At 41.5% G+C, this 23925-nt stretch overlaps 1 protein-coding gene and 1 long non-coding RNA gene across 3 annotated transcripts; both read right to left on the bottom strand.

The window, feature by feature from the left end:
- Nucleotides 1–4302: 4302 nt before the first annotated feature.
- On the bottom strand, nt 4303–10923 carry LOC123743803 (uncharacterized). The gene is made up of 7 exons (XR_006770698.1): nt 10734–10923; nt 10541–10618; nt 9471–10446; nt 9269–9358; nt 8953–9039; nt 8822–8842; nt 4303–5304 (listed from the first exon to the last, which is right to left on the bottom strand). It is a non-coding gene; the product is annotated as an uncharacterized lncRNA (long non-coding RNA).
- A 718-nt stretch (nt 10924–11641) lies between these two features.
- LOC106609802 (tetraspanin-8) lies at nt 11642–23431 on the bottom strand. 2 transcript variants are annotated; one of them, XM_045722418.1, is made up of 8 exons: nt 22752–23431; nt 21669–21731; nt 21372–21488; nt 20110–20184; nt 15600–15662; nt 13526–13564; nt 13082–13144; nt 11642–12632 (listed from the first exon to the last, which is right to left on the bottom strand). In XM_045722418.1, the coding sequence occupies exons 1-8, from the start codon at nt 22806–22808 to the stop codon at nt 12534–12536; spliced, it is 576 nt and encodes a 191-aa protein (XP_045578374.1). In that variant the 5' UTR covers nt 22809–23431; the 3' UTR covers nt 11642–12533. The 2 variants fall into 2 exon arrangements, with proteins under 2 accessions (XP_045578374.1, XP_045578375.1); XM_045722419.1 differs by lacking the exon at nt 13082–13144.
- Nucleotides 23432–23925: the final 494 nt, after the last annotated feature.

The raw sequence follows: 23925 nt of genomic DNA, 5'->3' as shown, positions 1-23925 counted from the left end.
CGGCTACCGAACTTCAACTTGCCTCAAGAAAAAATGTTGTGTGCCTGTACAGCCGGAAAAAATCCCTGCCAAACACCAAAAAGAAGAGAAACGTAACAAAATGTTGTCATTATATATGCGCAAACTGTTTCCACTGGGAAACATGTGACACTTCCTAACCCCAAACCCTACCTTAATTTTAAACCAATGAGGAAATTCAATATTAGTTCTCTGGTCAGTCATGTCCCTTTAGTTTTTCCCGACATCTTGGTACGGAGGAGGTGGCGGGTGATAAACGTTGGCGTAGGGGAGGAGCATGTGTTGAAGGCAGCATGGGAGGAGCTTTAGGAATAATTCCCATTTCCATGTTGGTTGCAAAGCTAACTTAAGTTAATAAACAGATCACTGACCATTTCGAATCTCCGCTGTGCAATCCGGTTTCCGAGCTGGTCACGGGTGCACCTCAGCCACGCTCAAGGTACTAAACGATATCATAACCGTCATCAATAAAAGATTGTACTGTGCGGCCGTCTTCAATGACCTGGCCAAGGCTTTCGACTCTGTCAATCACTACATTCTTATCGGCAGACTCAACAGCTTTGGTTTCTCAAATGACTGCCTCGCCTGGTTCACCAACTACTTCTCAGACAGCGTTCAGTGTGTCAAATCGGAGGGCCTGTTGTCTGAACCTCTGGCAGTCTCTATGGGGGTACCACAGGGTTTAATTCTCGGGCCTACTCTTTTCTCTGTATATATCAACAATGTTGCTCTTGCTGTGGGTGATTCCCTGATTCCCTGACAACTACAAATACCTAGGTCTCTGGCTAGATTGTAAACTCTCCTTCCAGACTCATATTAAACATCTCCAATCCAAAATTAAATCTAGAATCGGCTTTCTATTCCGAAACAATGCCTTCTTCGCTCACGCCGCCAAACATACCCTCGTAAAACTGACTATCCTACCGATCCTCGACTTCGGTGATGTCATTTACAAAATAGCCTCAATCACTCTACTCAGAAAACTGAATGCAGTCTATCACAGTGCCATCTGTTTTGTCACCAAAGCTCCATATACCACCCACCACTGCGACCTGTATGCTCTAATTGGCTGGCCCTCGCTACATATTTGTCGCCAGACCCACTGGCTCCATCCAGGTCATCTATAAGTCTTTGCTAGGTAAAGCTCCACCTTATCTCAGCTCACTGATCACGATAACAAAACCCACCAGTAGCACGCGCTCCAGCAGGTGTATCTCACTGGTCATCCCCAAAGCCAACATCTCCTTTGGCCGCCTTTCCTTCCAGTTCTCTGCTGCCAATGACTGGAACGAATTGCAAAAATCGCTGAAGCTGGAGACTTATATTTCCCTCACTAACTTTAAACATCAGCTATCCAAGCAGCTAACTGATCACTGCAGCTGTACATAGCCCATCTGTAAATAGCCCAACCAATCTACCTACCTCATCCCCATATTGTTTTTATTTACTTTTCTGCTCTTTTGCACACCAGTATTCCTACTTGCACATCATCATCTGAACATCTATCACTCCAGCGTTAATTTGCTAAATTGTAATTACTTGCTACTATGGCCTATGTATTGCCTTATCTCCTCACACAATTTCACACACTGTATATAGACTTTATTCTTTTTTTGTTTGTATTGTTTTATTGACTGTACACTTGTTTATCCCATGTGTAACTCTGTGTTGTTTGTGTCACACTACTTTGCTTTATCTTGGCCAGGTCGCAGTTGTAAATGAGAACTTGTTCTCAACTAGCCCATCTGGTTAAATAAAGGAGAAATATAAAATATAAAAGTAAAAACCCTTTAAAGTACTGCTTAAGTTGTTTTTTGTACTTCACATTTGCTATTTATATTTTTGACAACTTTTACTTCACTACATTCCTAAAGAGAATAATGTTCTTTTTACTCCATACATTTTCCCTGACACCCAAAAGTACTCATTACATTTTGAATGCTTAGCAGGACAGGAAAATGGTCCAATTCACACACTTATCAAGAGAACAACCCTGGTTATCTCTACTGCCTCCGATCTGGTGGACTCACTAAACACAAAGGCTTTGTATGTAAATGATGTTGGAGTGTTGGAGTGTGCCCCTCATAGAGATTACAGGCTGTAGGGTGAAGTTACCTCGAGACTCCGATCCTGGGTCTGTTTAGCATTTTCCTCACCAATGGTTAAGGTTAGGATTGGGGGAGGGGGAGCTGATCCTAGATCTGTACCTAGGGGAAACTTCACCCTGAGCGAGACGACAGTCAACATTCCAACCACTTCCTTCTTTATTGGAAAACATGCAAATGCTCATCTAGGTCACACGAAGACTACACCTGCATCCAAAATGACATCCTATTCCCAATGTACAGTGAGGGAAACAAGTATTTGATCCCCTGCTGATTTTGCACGTTTGCCCACTGACAAAGAAATGATCAGTCTATAATTTTAATGGTAGGTTTATTTGAACAGTGAGAGACAGAATAACAACAAAAAATATCCAGAAAAACGCATGTCAAAAATTTTATAAAATGATTTGCATTTTAATGAGGGAAATAAGTATTTGACCCCTCTGCAAAACATGACTTCGTACTTGGTGGAAAAACCCTTGTTGGCAATCACAGAGGTCAGACGTTTCTTGTAGTTGGCCACCAGGTTTGCACACATCTCAGGAGGGATTTTGTCCCACTCCTCTTTGCAGATCTTCTCCAAGTCATTAAGGTTTCAAGGCTGACGTTTGGCAACTCGACCCTTCAGCTCCCTCCACAGATTTTCTATGGGATTAAGGTCTGGAGACTGGCTAGGCCACTCCAGGACCTTAATGTGCTTCTTCTTGAGCCACTCCTTTGTTGCCTTGGCCGTGTGTTTTGGGTCATTGTCATGCTGGAATACCCATCCACGACCCATTTTCAATGCCCTGGCAGCGGGAAGGAGGCTCTCACCCAAGATTTGACGGTACATGGCCCCGTCCATCGTCCCTTTGGTGCGGTGAAGTTGTCCTGTCCCCTTAGCAGAAAAACACCCCAAAGCATAATGTTTCCACCTCCATGTTTGACAGTGGGGATGGTGTTCTTGGGGTCATAGGCAGCATTCCTCCTCCTCCAAACACGGCGAGTTGAGTTGATGCCAAAGAGCTCCATTTTGGTCTCATCTGACCACAACACTTTCACCCAGTTGTCCTCTGAATCATTCAGATGTTCATTGGCAAACTTCAGACGGGCATGTATATGTGCTTTCTTGAGCAGGGGGACCTTGCGGGCGCTGCAGGATTTCAGTCCTTCACGGCTTAGTGTGTTACCAATTGTTTTCCTGGTGACTATGGTCCCAGCTGCCTTGAGATCATTGACAAGATCCTCCCGTGTAGTTCTGGGCTGATTCCTCATTGTTCTCATGATCATTGAAACTCCACGAGGTGAGATCTTGCATGGAGCCCCAGGCCGAGGGAGATTGACAGTTCTTTTGTGTTTCTTCCATTTGCGAATGATCGCACCAACTGTTGTCACCTTCTCACCATGCTGCTTGGCGATGGTCTTGTAGCCCATTCCAGCCTTGTGTGGGTCTACAATCTTGTCCCTGACATCCTTGGAGAGCTCTTTGGTCTTGGCCATGGTGGAGAGTTTGGAATCTGATTGATTGATTGCTTCTGTGGACAGGTGTCTTATACAGGTAACAAGCTGAGATTAGGAGCACTCCCTTTAAGAGTGTGCTCCTAATCTCAGCTCGTTACCTGTATAAAAGACACCTGGGAGCCAGAAATATTTCTGATTGAGATGGGGTCAAATACTTATTACCCTCATTAAAATGCAAATCAATTTATAACATTTTTGACATGCGTTTTTCTGGATTTGTTTGTGGTTATTCTGTCTCTCACTGTTCAAATAAACCTACCATTAAAATGATAGACTGATCAGCAGGGGATCAAATACTTTTGTAGTACACTACTTTTGACCAGGGCCCATTGGGCACTATGTAGGGTATAGGGTACAATTTAGGATGCAGCCCTGCTGTCATATTCTTCCTCTTCTGAAGAGGAGAAATCATCGGACCAATATGCAGCGGTTATATTGCTCATCTTCGTATTTATTGAAGGTAAACACACTTAAACAAAATAACGACGATAACAGTCCAGTAAGGTGCACAGACTAAACCGGAAACAACCACCCACAAACACAAGTGAAAACAAACACACTTAAATATGGCCTCCAATTAGAGACAATGACAACCAGCTGCCTCTAATTGGAGGTCATTGAAAAAACACAACATAGACATAGAAAACTAGAAAAACCACATAGAAATAGAAAACATAGAACATAAACCAAAACCCTGAAACACACTAAACAAACACCCCCTGCCACGCCCTGACCAAACTACAATAACAAATAACCCCTTTTACTGGTCAGGACGTGACACCTGCATTTTAGTATGACCACAGTAATCACTTCCGCCAGGTTGCAGTTCAGTTATACAGTCTTACATTTAAACAGAGTAAAAACAAAGGGGCTTTTTCAATAGTTGGAAGTGTGTCCCATCTACACTCTTGTGGTTACAATTCTCACGACAAGCATAGTTTTCCATTCCTTTGAAAACAATGTGCTGTACTGTGGTTTTGTATTTTTTACAGCACTGATCTGCACGTACTGTGTATACGTGCATGCGAGGCATAATACTGTTGGAACAGGATGATGGGAAATTACAAAGCAGCCCTGACAACCTCCACAAGAAAAAAAAGAATTAACCCTTTATACACATCACTGAAAGCCAACAAATGATTAACTGAATTAAACATTAGAGTTTAGAACTTTAGAAAATGAGACCAAGTTTATTTGATGTTATTGGAGTTACCAGACAGGAAAACTGGTGCTTCACGTGGGTGATTGTTTGACAATGTAATGGACCCCTTCCCTCGGCCACGTTATTTCCAGAACCCACAAACTTCTACATTGTCTCACATTAAACAGCAGTGCTCAGCCTTTATTAAGGCATATTGGAGTGCAACACATTGGCAGTCTGAAGAAGGAAAACACTAAAACTGACCCCAACCCTAACTTTACCCCTAGTCTTAAACCCAGCCCTAGTCCAGCCGTTACCAATGAGGAAATTCAACATGGGTTCACTGGTCAGTCACGTCCCTCTAGTTTTCCCATCGTACTGGTACGGAGGTGGTGGATAATAAGCGCTGGTGTAAAGATGAGGAGTAGTTGCCATTTCCATGTTGGTTGCGTTTCTATAAGTAAGAGCCACGGTCACCTCAGCCGAGGAGGCTTTTTGGATTCTACGGGTCATTACCAACGCCAGAAGCATTTCAATGGCCTGCAAGTAAGAGACAATGAAATTAGTTTTATATTTAACCGATGAGACATGGCTTGTATATTTTAAGCAAAGGTTTTATTTAATACTCATTGCCTAAGCAGTATTCAAAGAACAGACACAATATATCCACTATGGGGGTCTATTTTCGGCTGGCGATAAAGCACTCAAGTTTTCAAGATATGCATCGTAAGGGGATGATTTCTCTATTTTGAAAGTTACATATCTTAACTTGAGAGCTGATACGCAAAACATTTTTGTGACTATGTCAACAAAGGACAAATGAAACAAATATCAAAATATCGTTTTTGGCTGGAATTTTCCTTTAAGGCATTGCTAGTGTCAAATGCATTTTAGTTTGTAATTCCGCCATGTAAAAACTGTCGCCCTGGCATTTTCCAGCCCTAACGCCAGGTTCAGCTATTTCCACGTCTAACATCATGATAGCTTGCGCTCAGGTGGGAGGGGTGGCAATATTTTAGCGGTAACGCAGGAAACGCATCCTATCCAGCCGGACGCACACTGCCAACATGTGTATGGAACAAGATGTGATTTGGTGCCTGTATACTTCATATTTAGAAACAGAACAATTCCCCCCCCTTTATTTTATTTTATTAAAAACCAAGCATAGCTTCCCTTCCTCTCAATGAAGGCTGTTTCCTTTTTATCCTGCTAATCAAGTAGGCTAGTCAAGCTCGTGACACTACTTGGAAATTATTCTTCATCATCAAAGCTTCATTACAATATCAAGTTTGAGAGGAGCAGAACAGTGACATTACCTGTGTATCTATGTGTTGTAGGCAGGTCTACATTATTTTAGCACTGCAGCTCCTGTTTTGGACGTGTGTAAAACCCCCTCCATGATGTAGACTACACGTGTCATTGCCCATCATGAAACGACAGATGAACATCTTGGTGAATACCACCTCTATTTAGAAGTTATTTTTCTTGTTTATTAACCATTTCATATTTAAAAAGTCAAAAACCCCTGACCTTAGGCCTACTATAACAAAGGCTGGTTCAACAGACATTTTATGACATCATTTGGCTACATTTTACATGTATTTATTGTTGTTGAAATGATTTTTTAAATTGGTTTTAATCAAATTCTACAAAAAACAAGCAAACTTATTAGAATGATTCACTGTCCTGGTATTAGGGTGAGAATATCCGTGGCGTGCATGGAGAAGTGTGAATGAGATCTGTAACAAGATATGTCTATAAAACATTATATTTGGAAGCAGTATTAGTGTGAGTGGACATTCTCCCTTTCTCTTTATATTGGATCTTTGTCCAGCTACTGTGAACAAAACTCTCCGTAGTCTACGTTATTTTAATGTTATTTTGTATTTATTTGTATTTTACCTTTAACTAGGCAAGTCAGTAAAGAACAAATTCTCAATGACAGCCTAGGAACAGTGGGTTAACTGCCTTGTTCAGGGGCAAAACGACAGATTTCTACCTTGTCAGCTCAGGGAGCAATTACAGTGTGTTCGGAAAATATTCAGACCCCTTGACTTTTTCACCATTTTGTTACGTTACAGCCTTATTCTAAAGTTTATTAAATTGTTTTAATACCCATAATAACAAAGCGAAAACAGGTTTAGACATTTTTGAAAATGAATGGAAAAAAAGAAACAGAAATACCTTATTAACATAAGTATTCAGACACTTTGCTATTAGACTCAAAATTGAGCTCAGGTGCATCCTGTTTCCATTTATCATCCTTGAGCTGTTTCTACAACTTCATTGGAGTCCAACTATGGTAGAGTCAGTTGACTGAACATGATTTGGAAAGGAACACACTTGTCTTTATAAGGTTCCACAGTTGACGGCGCATGTCAGAGCAAAAACCAATCCATGAGGTCGAAGGAATTGTCTGTAGAGCTCCGAGACAGGACTGTGTCGAGGCACAGATCTGGGGAAGAGTACCAAAAAAATTCTGCAGCATTGAAGGTCCCCAAGAACCCAGTGGCCTCAATCATTCTTAAATGGAAGATGTTTCTCTTCATAGAGCTGGCTGCCCGGCCAAACTGGGCAATCGGGGAGAAGGGCCATGGTCAGGGAGGTGACCAAGAACCCGATGGTCACTCTGGAGTGAAGGCTGTTTCTTTTTTTCCTGCCCAATGTAATTAAGAAAGCTAGTCAAGACCGTCAATAAAGTAGAGAACTCCAGAGTTCCTCTGTGAAGATGGGAGAACCTTCCAGAAGAACAACCATCCCTGCAGCACTCCACCAATCAGGCCTTTATGGAAGAGTGGCCAGACGGAAGCTACTCCTCAGTAAAAGGCATGACAGCCCGCTTGGAGTTTGCCAAAAGGCACCTAAAGACTCTCAAACCATGAGAAACAAGATTCTCTGATCTAATGAAACCAAGATTGAACTCTTGGCCTGAATGTCAAGCGTCACGTTTTAATGAAACCTGGCACCATCCCTACGGTGAAGCATGGTGGTGGCAGCATCATGCTGTGGGGATGTTTCCCAGCGGCAGGGACTGGGAGACTAGTCAGGATCGAGGGAAAGATGAACGGAGCAAAGTACAGAGAGATCCTTGATGAAAACCTCCTCCAGAGTGCTCAGGACCTCAGACTGGGGTGAAGGTTCACCTTCCAACTGGACAACAACCCTAAGGACACAGCCAAAACAATGCAAGAGTACCTTCAGGACAAGTCTCTGAAAGTCCTTGAGTGGCCCAGCCAGAGCCCGGACTTGATCCCAATTGAACATCTCTGGAGAGACCTGAAAATAGCTGTGCAGTGACGCCATCCAACCTGACAGAACTTGAAAGGATCTGCAGAGAAGAATGGGAGAAACTCCCCAAATACAGTTGTGCCAAGCTTGTAGTGTCATACCCAAGAAGACTTTAGGCTGTAATCGCTGCCAAAGGTGTTTCAACAAAGTACTGAGTAAAGGGTCTGAATACATTCATTTAGATTTTTTTTTATTATTGTAAAAATCTGTTTGCTTCGTCATTATGGGGTATTGTGTAGATTGCTGAGGGGGGGTTAATCCATGTTTTAATAAGGCTGTAACATAACAAAATGTGGAAAAAGTCAAGGGATCTGAACACTTTCTGAATTTACTATATTGTGCCTGTAAGTGTATTTAGACATTGGAATTGGAGTTGATTCCAAGGCAAGACTTGTTAATTCATCAAAACCCAGCAACTGTGTCATCGAACCTATAGCGCTAACACCTACGCTTAGATTGACCATTGCGTTAGGGTTCTGAAATTGAGCACTAAATCACTGATTCAATATGGTGGATTTGATCCATGTGAAGTGAGGGAGAACAATGGTGTTTTTCTACGGTACAAGTCCAGCACTCACTGTGAAGACCACATGGCAAATATAGATGCTCCTCACAATATTCATGTAAATCTTCACAACTAGATCAAGACAAGGCTGAAATAATACCAACAAAGGAATTACAAAAATGAATAATAACACCAACAGCTCTATGTATAGCTGTTAAATTAGAATAACTAGACTACTGTATGTACAGGAAAACCAATACTCACTTGTTTGTACACATAGCCATACTGTATATAGGGAGAAAATACATGCATTTCAGTGTTCAGTCCATACAAGTATAAAGTGAATGTACAGACAGTCCTAGTGTAATTTCTGTACATGTAAGACCCAGTCTGACCTCAGTAAGAACACAGGACTCTAGTCAGAGAGGATAGCATTTAGAACCCCAATCTTCATACACGTTGACCAATCCACAGCATCCCCCCTGTTCAGACGAGTGAAACAAGACAAACGGCAAGGCAATACACGTTTCATTAAATATTTAACAGAAGTATTTGAAAAGTACTTTCAGGAGAACTTTTCAGTTTTTCTGATTGTTTGCTGTTGATTAAAGTGAAACATTTAATTACATGGCTGTGGACGGTTTGTTAAGATCTAGTTTAGACCAGTTTAACTGATCATATAAAACCACATCCTGTTAGAAAATAACTTACAATGGTTTGCAGTACCGTCAGTCCTACCAGATCTCTTCCATTTGTGTGCAATGGGATGTACTCTTCATACAAGGCTTTTATATTTGGAAGCTGAGGATTTTTAGGAAGGAGAGATGGGACACAGAATTAAATAAATACCAACATTGTTTTTAAATATTTGTTTAATAAAAATGTTATGGCCTAACTTGTAATTCTGTCCTACCTGTGGTGGAAGGTAGTAGGCCAGAAACCTGAGTCCAATGCATCCAAGACAAGATCCAACAGAATACTACATCACCACATGTAACGACCGTCGTTACGAATGGACCAAGGCGCAGCGGGAATGTGGATACTCATGTTTATTGATGAGAAACAAGTAGAGCATCCACATGAAAACCAACAAAACAATACTCACGACAGCAACAGTGTGACAGGCTAAACAAGCAGTGATCACAAACAACTACCCACAACCCCAAAGAAAAACACACACTCCTATATAGGACTCCCAATCAAAGGCAACTCAACACACCTGCCTTCAATTGGGAGTCCAATCACCCACACAACATTTAACAAACACAAACCACCTGCCACATCCTGACCACAACTGATACACTACCTCCCTCTGCTGGTCAGGACGTGACACCACATGAATATAGTAAATAATAAACATTATATTGGGGGAAATACACTGTACTAAGTGATACAGTATACTTAACTTGGTCTTAGTAATAAACGGATCAAATAATAAAGTATTTCATTTGTTGACATTACCAATGAAATTTGGGCTTTATTAAAGGGGATATCTGGGATTGATAAACCAGATTTTGGACTTTCAAATTAATGATATGTAGCTATTTATTCTTGAAGAATGTAATTTATAAAGGCCTCAGGAGCGTAGTTCAACCATCTTAGGGTTTGAGTGTGGTTACATTTTTCAAGCCCCATCCCTCAGCGGTTTACAAAATAGCAGAAGGATGATGGCAATGTTTGAATCCCAGATTGCCCCTTTAAGAACTGAACGTACCATGATCAGGAAGTTCTTGTTCTTCTTACGAGCTCCATGCAGACCCGTGATGCCAAGGAGAAAGGAGACCACACCTGCTGTGAAGATAGTCCATCTGACTGGAGACAGACGTTCATCTAGGTCCTTCACCATTAACACACACCCATCTGACTGGAGACAGACGTTCATCTAGGTCCTTCAACATTAACACACAGTGAAATCAACAGTTGTAGTTTGTTACAATACAGTTAATACAAGATTAAAATATCAGGTTAGAAAATGTTGCTTACATTTTCACTGCTGCAAGACATCCAAAGGGTGACAATGAAACCCATGCCATCAATCTGAAGGACATTCTGGGAGAATAACTATTATAAAATAAATATATTCAAAATATTGGACACCACTTTTAGATTTAAAAAAAAAGTATCCGTTATAGATTGATTAAAATAAATACAATAACATATTAAAGTGTTGCATTACCAGTTGTAGGATTGTGAAGAAAAGCAGCCAGCCTCAAGCAGAGCAGGAACAACACATGTTGTAGCTCTGGTCTCACCTCTGACTCGCTCTCTGAGAGAATGTGCATTGAAAGAAGAACTCTGGGTTTTATGTCATTTCCTGTAACTGACAGGTGTCTTGACAGTGATTTTACTGAGTTCCTCAGACATCAGGATGGTATTCATTGGTGCAAATCATAGAAAAAACTAAAGTGTTTTTTTATTGGACAGGTTCAGTTAGTCCCTCCCAGGTTGTTATCTGTCTTCAGTTTGGTGCATAACGAATACAACCCTGGACTGTTCCTGATTCATAAGGTTGTGTTACAGTCCATGACCCCACAAAGGCATACAAAATACAGATGGATTCTATACAGGTTATATGGGTAGAGGAATCAACACAATGTAAAAGGGAGCTGGGCCCATATTCATAAAGCCTCTGAGTAGGAGTGCTGACCTAGGATCAGATCTCCCCCACCGTCCATGTAATCTGACCTAGGATCAGATCTCCCCCACCGTCTATGTAATTGGACCTAGGATCAGATCTCCCCCCACCGTCCATGTAATCGGACCTAGGATCAGATCTCCCCCCCACCGTCCATGTAATCGGACCTAGGATCAGATCTCCCACCACCATCCATGTAATCGGACCTAGGATCAGATCTCCCACCACCATCCATGTAATCGGACCTAGGATCAGATCTCCCACCACCGTCCATGTAATCTGATCTATTACAAAACTGAACCTAGATCAGCCCTCCTACTCTGAGGCTTTATGAATATGGGACCGGATTTCTTAATGAGTCTGAGCTGGAAAAAAGTGTTTAAGTAATGAGTCAAAGTTGTTCTCTGAAGAGGCGGGCTGGAGGCAGGGAAGCAAATGAGGCAACCAAGTGAATTACTACTTCTTTATTTCTGATGTGACTCAAAAAGGGGAACAGCCATAAAGACTTTGGTCACAGGCCTTGAACAGAAGACATTCTGACATGTACTGCAGTCATTATACAACTCAAATATATAACAGGTAAATGTATATACAGCGTGATCAATATTACTGTCAGACTTTAATATCTACCAGATGATAGCAATAAAATGGGAAAATTTGTAAACATTTTAGCATGAATAATACCAAGTTCAGTGTATGGACAGCAAAGCCCTCTAATTCAGAGAGAGACGTAGAACAGTAGACAATGAAACAGAGCTCCCTTAAAAAAAAATACACAAATTCATTTTCAATGAGATATGGATCAATCAACTTCACAAGTGAAGAAACTGCCGTAATTTAAAAAGATCTGAAACCCAAATAAGAGCATCGTTTGATGCAGGTATATGATCGAGAAACGCATGATGCAATGCGGTCCATAGTGATGTTCAGCAGGTTGGGGGTCCATTCCATTTCCAGTCCAGTCAATTCACAAAGCAGACCTAATTCCATTCCACATGTTCCTCATTGAAGAGAATTGGAATTTCAGTGTACTTCCTGAATTGACTGGATTTGAACCCCAACCCTGACCTTCAGTATAAAGTACATGTTGAATGCATGCTGTATGGGATATGTCAAAGTCAGTTTTTGATTAAGTCATGATTGGGGTCAATTTGAATTGAAGTCAGTCAATTGAGGAAGTGAATTGTATTTAACATTGCTAATGTAAAAACTTGGAATAAATAACTTCTGCTTTTCAGTTTGAGAAATCATTGAAAATAGATCCTGTTTTTTTCAATTATTGTATTGGAATTTCAGTTGACTTCCTGAATTGATGACTTCCAATTCAACTTGACCACAACCCTAGATCAAGTGTATCACGTGTTGCTGCATTAGAGCAGTGTTGGCGTCCCTCTTCCCAATCTGGCTGTACAGGGTCATGATGAAGGACATTCGAAAGAGCTGAAACACAAAAAAAAGGTACGTCACAACCCATTCACTACCAGGCTATAGCCCAGGCCCACATCAGTTTGTGGTGTCTAGCCTGGTTCAGATCCATTTGTACAGTCTTGCCAACAGGTTGTTAATTGGCAATGACAAACAGCCATCGGCGTCGCCAAGAAGGTGCCAACAGATCTGGGACCAGGATACATTCACTTAGTATTGAACAGTGAATTGCACATATCCATCTTAATGCCAATGACAACAGCCATAAAGTAAGAGTTAGTGAAGATGAAACAGACCAGTACTGAACAGTGACTAGAACAATAAAAATGTATTCCATTTCTATGACCAGTACTGAACAGTGACTAGAACAATAAAAATGTATTCCATTTCTATGACCAGTACAGTGCATAATATAATGTATTAATAGAGTCTTTGTTATAGAAATTGGACTTTTGGATTCTTACTATCAAGACTGCGATACTAAAAGCAGTCCCAGGCACGATCTTCTTGGAAATCTTGACACAAGGCTGCAGTGGACAAAGCAAACAGTCAACACTAGTGAACACCAGGTCAAGTTAATTGTATGAAGACGCTACTTGGAGGTTCATGGCTGTATCATCCTGGAACCCTCTATGGTTTCATGTGGCTGTAGATCAGTTCCCTGTACAGGTTCTGTTTATAGGACTTTGATGTAGAGTAGTGGAATGTAGTGTAATGGTAGTGGTAGTGTACTGGTACTGTAATGTAGTGGTAATGTAAAGTAGTGGTAATATAGCGGTAATGCAGTGTAGCGGTAGTGGCAGTGTAGTGTACGTTCATTGATTTGTTTCCTTTATACCATGTAAAGCCATCTTCCTTGAAAACCATTTTCTAAATAGTATTTTAATAATAAGTGATTCTCTGCTTACCGTTGAGTACCCTTTTCGTCCTCCTGCATTTTTGCACATCTGCAACCAACAATTATTCACAAATTCAAGACAGGACCATCATATCTGCGTCCCAAATTGCACCCTATTCCCTTTGTAGTGCACTACTTTGGACCAAAGCCCTACGGTCCTGCTCAAAAGCAGGTCACTATACGGAATTGGTGCCGTTTGTGGCACATCCTATGTCCAGGTGATTCATCTCGGTACCTCCCATAGAGATGGATAGAAGACTCTAGTGACCTAAAGCATGAGTGGCGCAATTGAGATCTCCATTTAGAATTGGGGGGGGGGACTTTCAAATGCATTGGCTGATCCCTCCTGATGGCCCTGTTGGAGTCATGTCCAACCAGGTCATCAGCCAGTTAATTTTACTTGTGAGGAAGAAAGTGTACTACTTCAAAATGGCGAGTACTTCAACGGCATTGCCTGTGTGTTCAGACACCATAATTGGACATAGAGAATGATGTATAAAGAAAATCTATGGTACGTACAGTGGGGGAAAAGAAATGATCAGTCTCTAATTTTAATAGTAGGTTTATTTGAACAGTGAGAGACGGAATAACAACAAAAAAATCCAGAAAAACAAATCTCAAAAATGTAATAAAATGATTTGCATTTTAATGAGGGAAATAAGTATTTGACCCCTCTGCAAAACATGACTTAGTACTTGGTGGCAAAACCCTTGTTGGCAATCACAGAGGTCAGACGTTTCTTGTAGTTGGCCACCAGGTTTGCACACATCTCAGGAGGGATTTTGTCCCACTCCTCTTTGCAGATCTTCTCCAAGTCATTAAAGTTTCGAGGCTGACGTTTGGCAACTCGAACCTTCAGCTCCCTCCACATATGTTCTATGGGATTAAGGTCTGGAGACTGGCTAGGCCACTGCAGGACCTTAATGTGCTTCTTCTTGAGCCACTCCTTTGTTGCCTTGGCCGTGTGTTTTGGGTCATTGTCATGCTGGAATACCCATCCACGACCCATTTTCAATAACCTGGCTGAGGGAAGGAGGTTTGCATCCAAGATTTGACGGTACATGGCCCCGTCCATCGTCCCTTTGATGCGGTGAAGTTGTCCTGTCCCCTTAGCAGAAAAACACCCCGAAAGCATAATGTTTCCACCTCCATGTTTGATGGTGGAGATGGTGTTCTTGGGGTCATAGGCAGCATTCCTCCTCCTCCAAACACGGCGAGTTGAGTTGATGTCAAAGAGCTCCATTTTGGTCTCATCTGACCACAACACTTTCACCAGTTGTCCTCTGAGTCATTAAGATGTTAATTGGCAGACTTCAGACGGGCCTGTATATGTATTCTTGAGCAGGGGGGACCTTGCGGGCGCTGCAGGATTTCAGTCCTTCACGGCGTAGTGTGTTACCAATTGTCAATTGTTTTCTTGGTGACTATGGTCTCAGCTGCCTTGAGATCATTGACAAGATCCTCCCGTGTAGTTCTGGGCTGATTCCTCACCGTTCTCATGATCATTGCAATTCCACGAGGTGAGATCTTGCATGGAGCCCCAGGTCGAGGGATATTGACAGTTCTATTGTATTTCTTCCATTTGTGAAAAATGCATCAAATGTTGTCACCTTCTCACCATGCTGCTTGGCAATGGTCTTGTAGCCCATTCCAGCCTTGTGTAGGTCTACAATCTTGTCTCTGACATCCTTGGAGAGCTCTTTGGTCTTGGCCATGGTGGAGAGTTTGGAATCTGATTGATTGATTGCTTCTGTGGACATTTGTCTTTTTACAGTTAACAAGCTGCGGTTAGGAGCACTCCCTTTAAGAGTGTGCTCCTAATCTCAGCTCATTACCTGTATAAAAGACACCTGGGAGCCAGAAATCTTTCTGATTGAGAGGGGGTCAAATACTTATTTCCCTCATTAAAATGCGAATCAATTTATAACATTTTTGACATGTGTTTTTCTGGATATTTTTGTGGTTATTCTGTCTCTCACTGTTCAAATAAACCTACCATTAAAATTATAGACTGATCCTTTCTTTGTCAGTGGGCAAACGTACAAAATCAGCAGGGGATCAAATACTTTTTTCCCCCACTGTACCTTCACTTCATATTTCTCGTCCTCCGGTGGTAGCTGCTCCGTCAGTCTCCCGTCCTCCAACACCTGAGACAGGAAGAGGCAATTTACAATTTACTGAAACTAATTGTATTGCTTTTTTCCTAATAATAATGTAAAATTAACATCTGTACAGAAAGACTCATGTGAAGGCCAAAATACAGAGGAGGAACTTTTTGATGCAATCAAAGCCTTTAAGGCTGGGAAAACTCCAGGGCTGGATGGCATACCAGTGGAAGTATACGAAAGTTTTTTTGATATACTCAGAGGATCGTTATTAGCATGTTTTAACCACACCTATATAAATGGTAGATTATCAGATATGCAACAAGAAGGTCTGATATCATTATTACTGGAACAGGACCCAAGCAGTATATATAAAGATCCATTCCATTTAAAAAATTGGATGCCTCTTACACTTCAGTGTTGTGATGCAAAAATCCTAGCAAAATGTTTGGCGCGTAGAATTAAAAAAGTATTGTCAGATATTATTCATCCTAATCAGACAGGTTTTTTACATGGACAATACATTGGAAATAATATACTGCTCCAAAAAATAAAGGCAACACTAAAATAACACATCCTAGATCTGAATGAATGAAATAATCTTATTAACCTGTTAGGGCTAGGGGGCAGTATTGACACGGCCGGATAAAAAACGTACCCGATTTAATCTGGTTACTACTCCTGCCCAGTAACTAGAATATGCATATAATTAATGGCTTTGGATAGAAAACACCCTAAAGTTTCTAAAACTGTTTGAATGGTGTCTGTGAGTATAACAGAACTCAAATGGCAGGCCAAAACCTGAGAAGATTCCATGCAGGAAGTGGCCTGTCTGAGAAGTTGTGTTTCATCTTGGCTCTTTTTATTGAAGACTGAGGATCTTTGCTCTAACGTGACACTTCCTACGGCTCCCATAGGCTCTCAGAGCCCGGGAAAAAGCTGAACGATATCGAGGCAGCCTCTGGCTGAAACACATTATCGCTTTTGGCAAGTGGCCGATCAGACTACTATGGGCTTAGGCGCGTGCCCGAGTCGACCGAATGCTTTATTTTCTTTCGTCTGTTTACCTAAACGCAGATTCCCGGTCGGAATATTATCGCTTTTTTATGAGAAAAATGGCATAAAAATTGATTTTAAACAGCGGTTGACATGCTTCGAAGTACGGTAATGGAATATTTAGAAATTGTTTGTTACGAATTGCGCCATGCTCGTCACCCTTATTTACCCTTTCGGATAGTGTCTTGAACGCATCGAACAAAACGCTGCTGTTTGGATATAACTATGGATTATTTTGAACCAAACCAACATTTGTTATTGAAGTAGAAGTCCTGGGAGTGCATTCTGACGAAGACAGCAAAGGTAATAACATTTTTCTTATAGTAAATCTGACTTTGGTGAGTGCTAAATTTGCTGGGTGTCTAAATATCTAGCCCTGTGATGCCGGGCTATCTACTGAGAATATTGCAAAATGTGGTTTCACCGAAAAGCTATTTTAAAAATCGGACATATCGAGTGCATAGAGGAGTTCTGTATCTATAATTCTTAAAATAATTGTTCTGCTTTTGTGACGTAATTTAGTAAATTCACCGGCAGTGTTCGGTGGGAATGCTAGTCACATGCTAGTCACATGCTAATGTAAAAAGCTGGTTTTTGATATAAATATGAACTTGATTGAACAAAACATGCATGTATTGTATAACATAATGTCCTAGGGTTGTCATCTGATGAAGAACATCAAAGGTTAGTGCTGCATTTAGCTGTGGTTTGGGTTTATGTGACATTATATGCTAGCTTGAAAAATGGGTGTCTGATTATTTCTGGCTGGGTACTCTGCTGACATAATCTAATGTTTTGCTTTCGTTGTAAAGCCTTTTTGAAATCGGACAGTGTGGTTAGATTAACGAGAGTCTTGTCTTTAAAATGGTGTAAAATAGTCATATGTTTGAAAAATTGAAGTTTTTGCATTTTTGAGGTTTTTGAATAACGCGCCACGGGATTACACTGGCTGTTACGTAGGTGGGACGATTTGGTGCCACCTACCCTAGAGAGGTTAAATACTTTTTTCTTTACATAGTTGAATGTGCTGACAACAAAATCACACAAAAATAATCAATGGATTATTTATCAACCCATGGAGGTCTGGATTTGGAGTCACACTCAAAATTAAAGTGGAAAACCACACTACAGGCTGATCCAACTTTGATGTAATGTCCTTAAAACAAGTCAAAATGAGGCTCAGTAGTGTGTGTGGCCTCCATGTGCCTGTATGACCTCCCTACAACGCCTGGGCATGCTCCTGATGAGGTGGCGGATGGTCTCCTGAGGGATCTCCTCCCAGACCTGGACTAAAGCATCCGCCAACTCCTGGACAGTCTGTGGTGCAATGTGGCGTTGGTGGATGGAGCGAGACATGATGTCCCAGATGTGCTCAATTGGATTCAGGTCTGGGGAACGGGCGGGCCAGTCCATAGCATCAATGCCTTCCTCTTGCAGGAACTGCTGACACACTCCAGCCACATGCGGTCTAGCATTGTCTTGCATTAGGAGGAACCCAGGGCCAACTGCACCAGCATATGGTCTCACAAGGGGTCTGAGGATCTCATCTCGGTACCTAATGGCAGTCAGGCTACCTCTGGCGAGCACATGGAGGGCTGTGCGGCCCCCCAAAGAAATGCCACCCCACACCATGACTGACCCACCGCCAAACCGGTCATGCTGGAGGATGTTGCAGGCAGCAGAACGTTCTCCACGGCGTCTCCAGACTCTGTCACGTCTGTCACATGTACTCAGTGTGAACCTGCTTTCATCACAGGGCGCCAGTGGCGAATTTGCCAATCTTGGTGTTCTCTGGCAAATGCCAAACGTCCTGCACGGTGTTGGGCTGTAAGCACAACCCCCACCTGTGGACGTCGGGCCATCATACCACCCTCATGGAGTCAGTTTCTGACCGTTTGAGCAGACACATTTGTGGCCTGCTGGAGGTCATTTTGCAGGGCTCTGGCAGTGCTCCTCCTGCTCCTCCTTGCACAAAGGCGGAGGTAGCGGTCCTGCTGCTGGGTTGTTGCCCTCCTACGGCCTCCTCCACGTCTCCTGATGTACTGGCCTGTCTCCTGGTAGCGCCTCCATGCTCTGGACACTACGCTGACAGGCACAGCAAACCTTCTTGCCACAGCTCACATTGATGTGCCATCCTGGATGAGCTGCACTACCTGAGCCACTTGTGTGGGTTGTAGACTCCGTCTCATGCTACCACTAGAGTGAAAGCACCGCCAGCATTCAAAAGTGACCAAAACATCAGCCAGGAAGCATAGGAAATGAGAAGTGGTCTCTGGTCACCACCTGCAGAACCACTCCTTTATTGGGGGTGTCTTGCTAATTGCCTATAATTTCCATCTGTTGTCTATTCCATTTGCACAATAGCATGTGAAATGTATTGTCAATCAGTGTTGCTTCCTAAGTGGACAGTTTGATTTCACAGAAGTGTGATTGACTTGGAGTTACATTGTGTTGTTTAAGTGTTCCCTTTATTTTTTGGAGCAGTGTATAAGACAAGTACTGGAAACAATAGAATACTATGAAATATCGGGGACACCAGGCCTGGTTTTCATAGCTGATTTTAAAAAGGCTTTTGATAAAGTACGACTGGAGTTTATATATAAATGCCTAGAATATATCAATTTTGGGGAATCACTTATAAAATGGGTTAAAGTTATGTATAGTTACCCTAGGTGTAAAATAGTAAATAATGGCTACATCTCAGAAAGTTTTAAACTATCTAGAGGAGTAAAACAAGGTTGTCCACTATCGGCATATCGACTTATTACGGTTATTACTGCCATCAAAATGTTAGCTGTTAAAATTAGATCAAACAATAATATTAAGGGATTAAAAACTAAGGTGTCATTGTATACTGATGATTCATGTTTTCTTTTAAAACCACAATTAGAATCTCTCCACGGCCTCATAGACGATCTAGATACTTTTGCTATGCTCTCTGGATTAAAACCAAATTATGATGTGTACTATATTACATATTGGATCACAAACATAATTCAAATTGTACATTACCATGTAGTTTACCAATTAAATGGTCTGACGGAGATGTGGACATACTCAGTATATATTTTTATAGGAAGTTAGAAAAATAGATAAGATCTTGCTACCATGGAAAGGAAAATACCTGTCTATTTGTGGAAAAATCACCCTGATTAACTCTTTAGTCATATCACAGTTTACCTATTTGTTTATGGTTTTGCCTACACCTAGTGACCTGCTTTTTAAATTATATGAACAAAAAATATTCAATTTTATTTGGAATGGCAAGCCAGACAAAATTTAAAGGGCCTATTTATATAACAAATATGAATTCGTAAGGCAGAAATGATTAAATATTAAACCATTAGACCTCTCACTAAAGGCATTGGTTCAATGTAATTTCATTGACATGTGGAAACAACGTTGATTCAACCAGTAAGGGTTTCCTCCTTACCACCTTCTCTCTGACAACTCCCAGGATTCCGGCGATCAACAGGAGGATGAAGATGTGGAGCAGCCCGATGAAGAACTGAAAGAAAACAAACGCTCACATGATATGCCCACCACATGTTATTTGTCCAGTTAGTCCCATTGAGGCCAGGGAACAGTTACTTGGATTTAACATATCAGATTAAAGTGTTAGAATTGGGTTTTTCAAAACTGAATTTATACTCTGATCCTTCATATAAGGATTTGGTAAACCAATATCACCTTTAAAAAAAAATCAGGATTCAAATGTAGTGATGAGGCTATTTTTGATAGCGAAATAATATTTACACATTTTGTGTTACAGCCTGAATTCAAAATGGATTAAATAGATCCCCCACCCATTTATGCACAATACGGCATAATGGCAAAGTAAAAAATGTTAAAACATTTGCACATTTATTGAAAATGAAACACAGAAATCACATGTATCCACCCCCTCCCGCCAATGTATACTTTCTGAGGCACCTTATAAGGGATTTGCAGGCTCCATTTAAAATTTGACTTATTTTAATTCATGTAGTTTACTCATCTCTCTGTCCCTGTAATAGTGAAGTAGTACCCCAAGCTGTCAATTAGATGGTGAGATGTGGGCCAGTTCAATGCACTGAAAATCTGTATTCTGTGATCTTGATATTTTGGCATCTGGATCAGAATGATCCTATCCAATTATTTTCTGGAGGGAAAAAAATGGCCGAAAAACAGCCAGATGGATCTGATCCTGGATAGCAGAAAAGCCGGTTACAGATTCTGGATTATTGTGATCAAGTCTAAAAATTTTGAAAAACTGGCCATAGAAGTCTATTCCGATGTGTGACCTGGGAAACCATTAGATTCACCAAAAGCCTTATCATCATATACTTGTAATTGTCACTCTTGCAAAAGAGATGCCATCTCTGACATGTATAAAAAGGTTAAATAAATGATTGTGTGCACGTACAGTGCCTTTACATATTCCACACTAACATCTACATACAACACCCCATAATGACAAAAAGAAAACAGGTTTAGAATTTTTTGCTCATTTATAAAAAAAATCGAATCTTATTTACATATGTGTTCATACTTTTTGAATGCACTGCATATGAAGAGACTGGTTTGGTTAGAACCTAGAACCGCTTCAGGGGTTGGTTATTGGGACAGCATTATCCTATGCAGTGTACAATAATGTAACATTTTAAATGTAAAATGTAAGGGTTGGCCATTATAATGGAGTGTGTTTCCCCTCACCAGAATGAGCATGCATCGGTTTTCCTTAATGTCTCCACAGCAGCCCAGGATGCCCAGTACCATGATGATGACACCAGCAGCTATCAGCAGGTCAATTGGCACTTCCTCATCCATTATCTGAGGTAGGGGGACAGACAGTTACTCAGTCATTTTACATGTAGATATGTGCTAAATAGGTTTATATGACTGGATCCATTTGTTTCAAGGTGATGGGTATACATTTGCTATTTTTACTCTGTAAAGACGGCTTTTGATGGTGTTGGCATTAATTTAGTGTCACACTGGACATTTCCTTACCACGTTTCCATTCATGCTCACTTTGAGGTAGATGGAGACACCAAGAATGATGCAGCCACTGATCTGGAAAACAAAATGAGATGAAATGAATGCTTTATCTAGAATCAACTTAAGAAAGTTGTGCGTTTCATTGTCACTGGGATTGAAGGAACAGGTCTTGTTGCATAACAACAACATGAATGTGGATTCATTTCAAAGAATCACAACACACTAGTTACATCAGGTGGCAACTCTGAGGAACTACAGTTGAACCACCACAATGGAGGAGATACAGCATCATCCAGCCCCCACATGAAGATATCTTTACTGGGTTAACAGTGGACTCTAGACCACATGGGAAATCCAGAGGGGAGAGGATGCGAGGAATCCAGGAAATTAAATAGAGAATCTCCCGTGGTCTAAGAACTGATAGTGACAGGTTACACACATTGAATATTTGATTGAAAAAACTTTGCCGAAGGCAATAAGAATGAATGCTCATTATTTAGAGAGATAACAGCGTATACCCACATTTTTATGTTGAAGACGTTCTGTGATGACTGGACTATGAATTTGATGATTATTTTGGCTTTCAAACAGTTGAAAGATTCCCTTCAATATTAAAAAAAATTACTTTGAGATTCTGATTGAGATTAAGTCCAAATATGAGTCCACATATCCACACAGCCCCCCCCCCCATGTGGCCTGGAGTGGCATGCCCATGCAGTAAAGGTTGTGGCAATTTTTCATGTTGCAAAACATTTAGCTATGGAGTGCACTAATGAATAAAACCCCTGGAACTGAGAAGGCTTGTTAAGCTATCATCGAAAAGACAACACCTTCCAGAGTCAGAGTCAAAGGCTTAATGAAAGTTAGTCATGTGATAATCACACATTGTTACCATAGACATTTGAATGTCATCTCATTTCCATAGCAGACATGTAAATAGCTTTTAAATTGATTACTATGAGTACTAGGTTACTAGTTGATCACTAAACTAACAAACACATCACTAACTACACACACATTTATGATTCAAAATCTACATCAAACCAATCAAGGACACGATGGTTAAAGTAAAACATGTAGGTTAATAGGACTCACCCAGTACATTAGATTGAAGAGGAAGAGCAAGTACTTGATACACTTATTCACAGCCATCTTCTAACCTTCCAACAGCCAGGCAAGATGTGATGTGACAGACCAATGTTAAGTTAATCCCTATTCCTCTGTTCCTGGTGTTGCCCGTGTGTGTGAGGGTTCTTTCACAAGCCCGTATTTAAAAGCTGTGGGTGTGGTTACTGACTACTCAGTCCAGTCCAGGCACCAACAGTCTCCTACCAGTCCCCTCTCTCTAGCCCGTATTTAAAAGCTGTGGGTGTGGTTACTGACTACTCAGTCCAGTCCAGGCACCAACAGTCTCCTACCAGTCCCCTCTCTCTAGCCCGTATTTAAAAGCTGTGGGTGTGGTTACTGACTACTCAGTCCAGTCCAGGCACCAACAGTCTCCTACCAGTCCCCTCTCTCTAGCCCGTATTTAAAAGCTGTGGGTGTGGTTACTGACTACTCAGTCCAGTCCAGGCACCAACAGTCTCCTACCAGTCCCCTCTCTCTAGCCCGTATTTAAAAGCTGTGGGTGTGGTTACTGACTACTCAGTCCAGTCCAGGCACCAACAGTCTCCTACCAGTCCCCTCTCTCTAGCCCGTATTTAAAAGCTGTGGGTGTGGTTACTGACTACTCAGTCCAGTCCAGGCACCAACAGTCTCCTACATAAAGACCCCACAGCAAACACCCTCCTCTGAAAGCCTGACTCAGAGCACAGGGTGAAACTGTGGCAGACTGACTGCCAAAACATAGACTATGCAAACTACAACACCACCAGCTATTGTTTGTAATGAATGTTTTTACTATTTTTGTACATAATGTTGCCACTACCGTCTCTTATGACCGAAAATAACTTCTTGACATCAGGACTGTGATAACTCACCACGGACTAGCAGAATCCTTTTTCTTCTTTCACGACTCTGATGAGCCCAAGGGGAGGATATACTGTTCCCTCAAGAACAGGCCCCGACCCAAGTGATCTGCGCGAAGAGGAGGCGGAGAAAGGGAGGCCGGAGGGCGGGCTGCCATCTGAGGAGACGGAGGCGCTCGAATAAACCCCCACTCCCCTCAATTCTGCTCGCAAACATGCAATCTTTGGACAATAAATGGACGAGTTATTAGGAAGATTTAACTACCCATGGGACATTGAAAACTGTAACATCTTATGCTTCA

This window comes from Salmo salar, chromosome ssa07 (assembly GCF_905237065.1).
Source record: "Salmo salar chromosome ssa07, Ssal_v3.1, whole genome shotgun sequence".
NCBI classification, from domain to species: Eukaryota; Metazoa; Chordata; class Actinopteri; order Salmoniformes; family Salmonidae; genus Salmo; species Salmo salar.
This window is presented reverse-complemented; position numbering and strand designations above follow the sequence as displayed.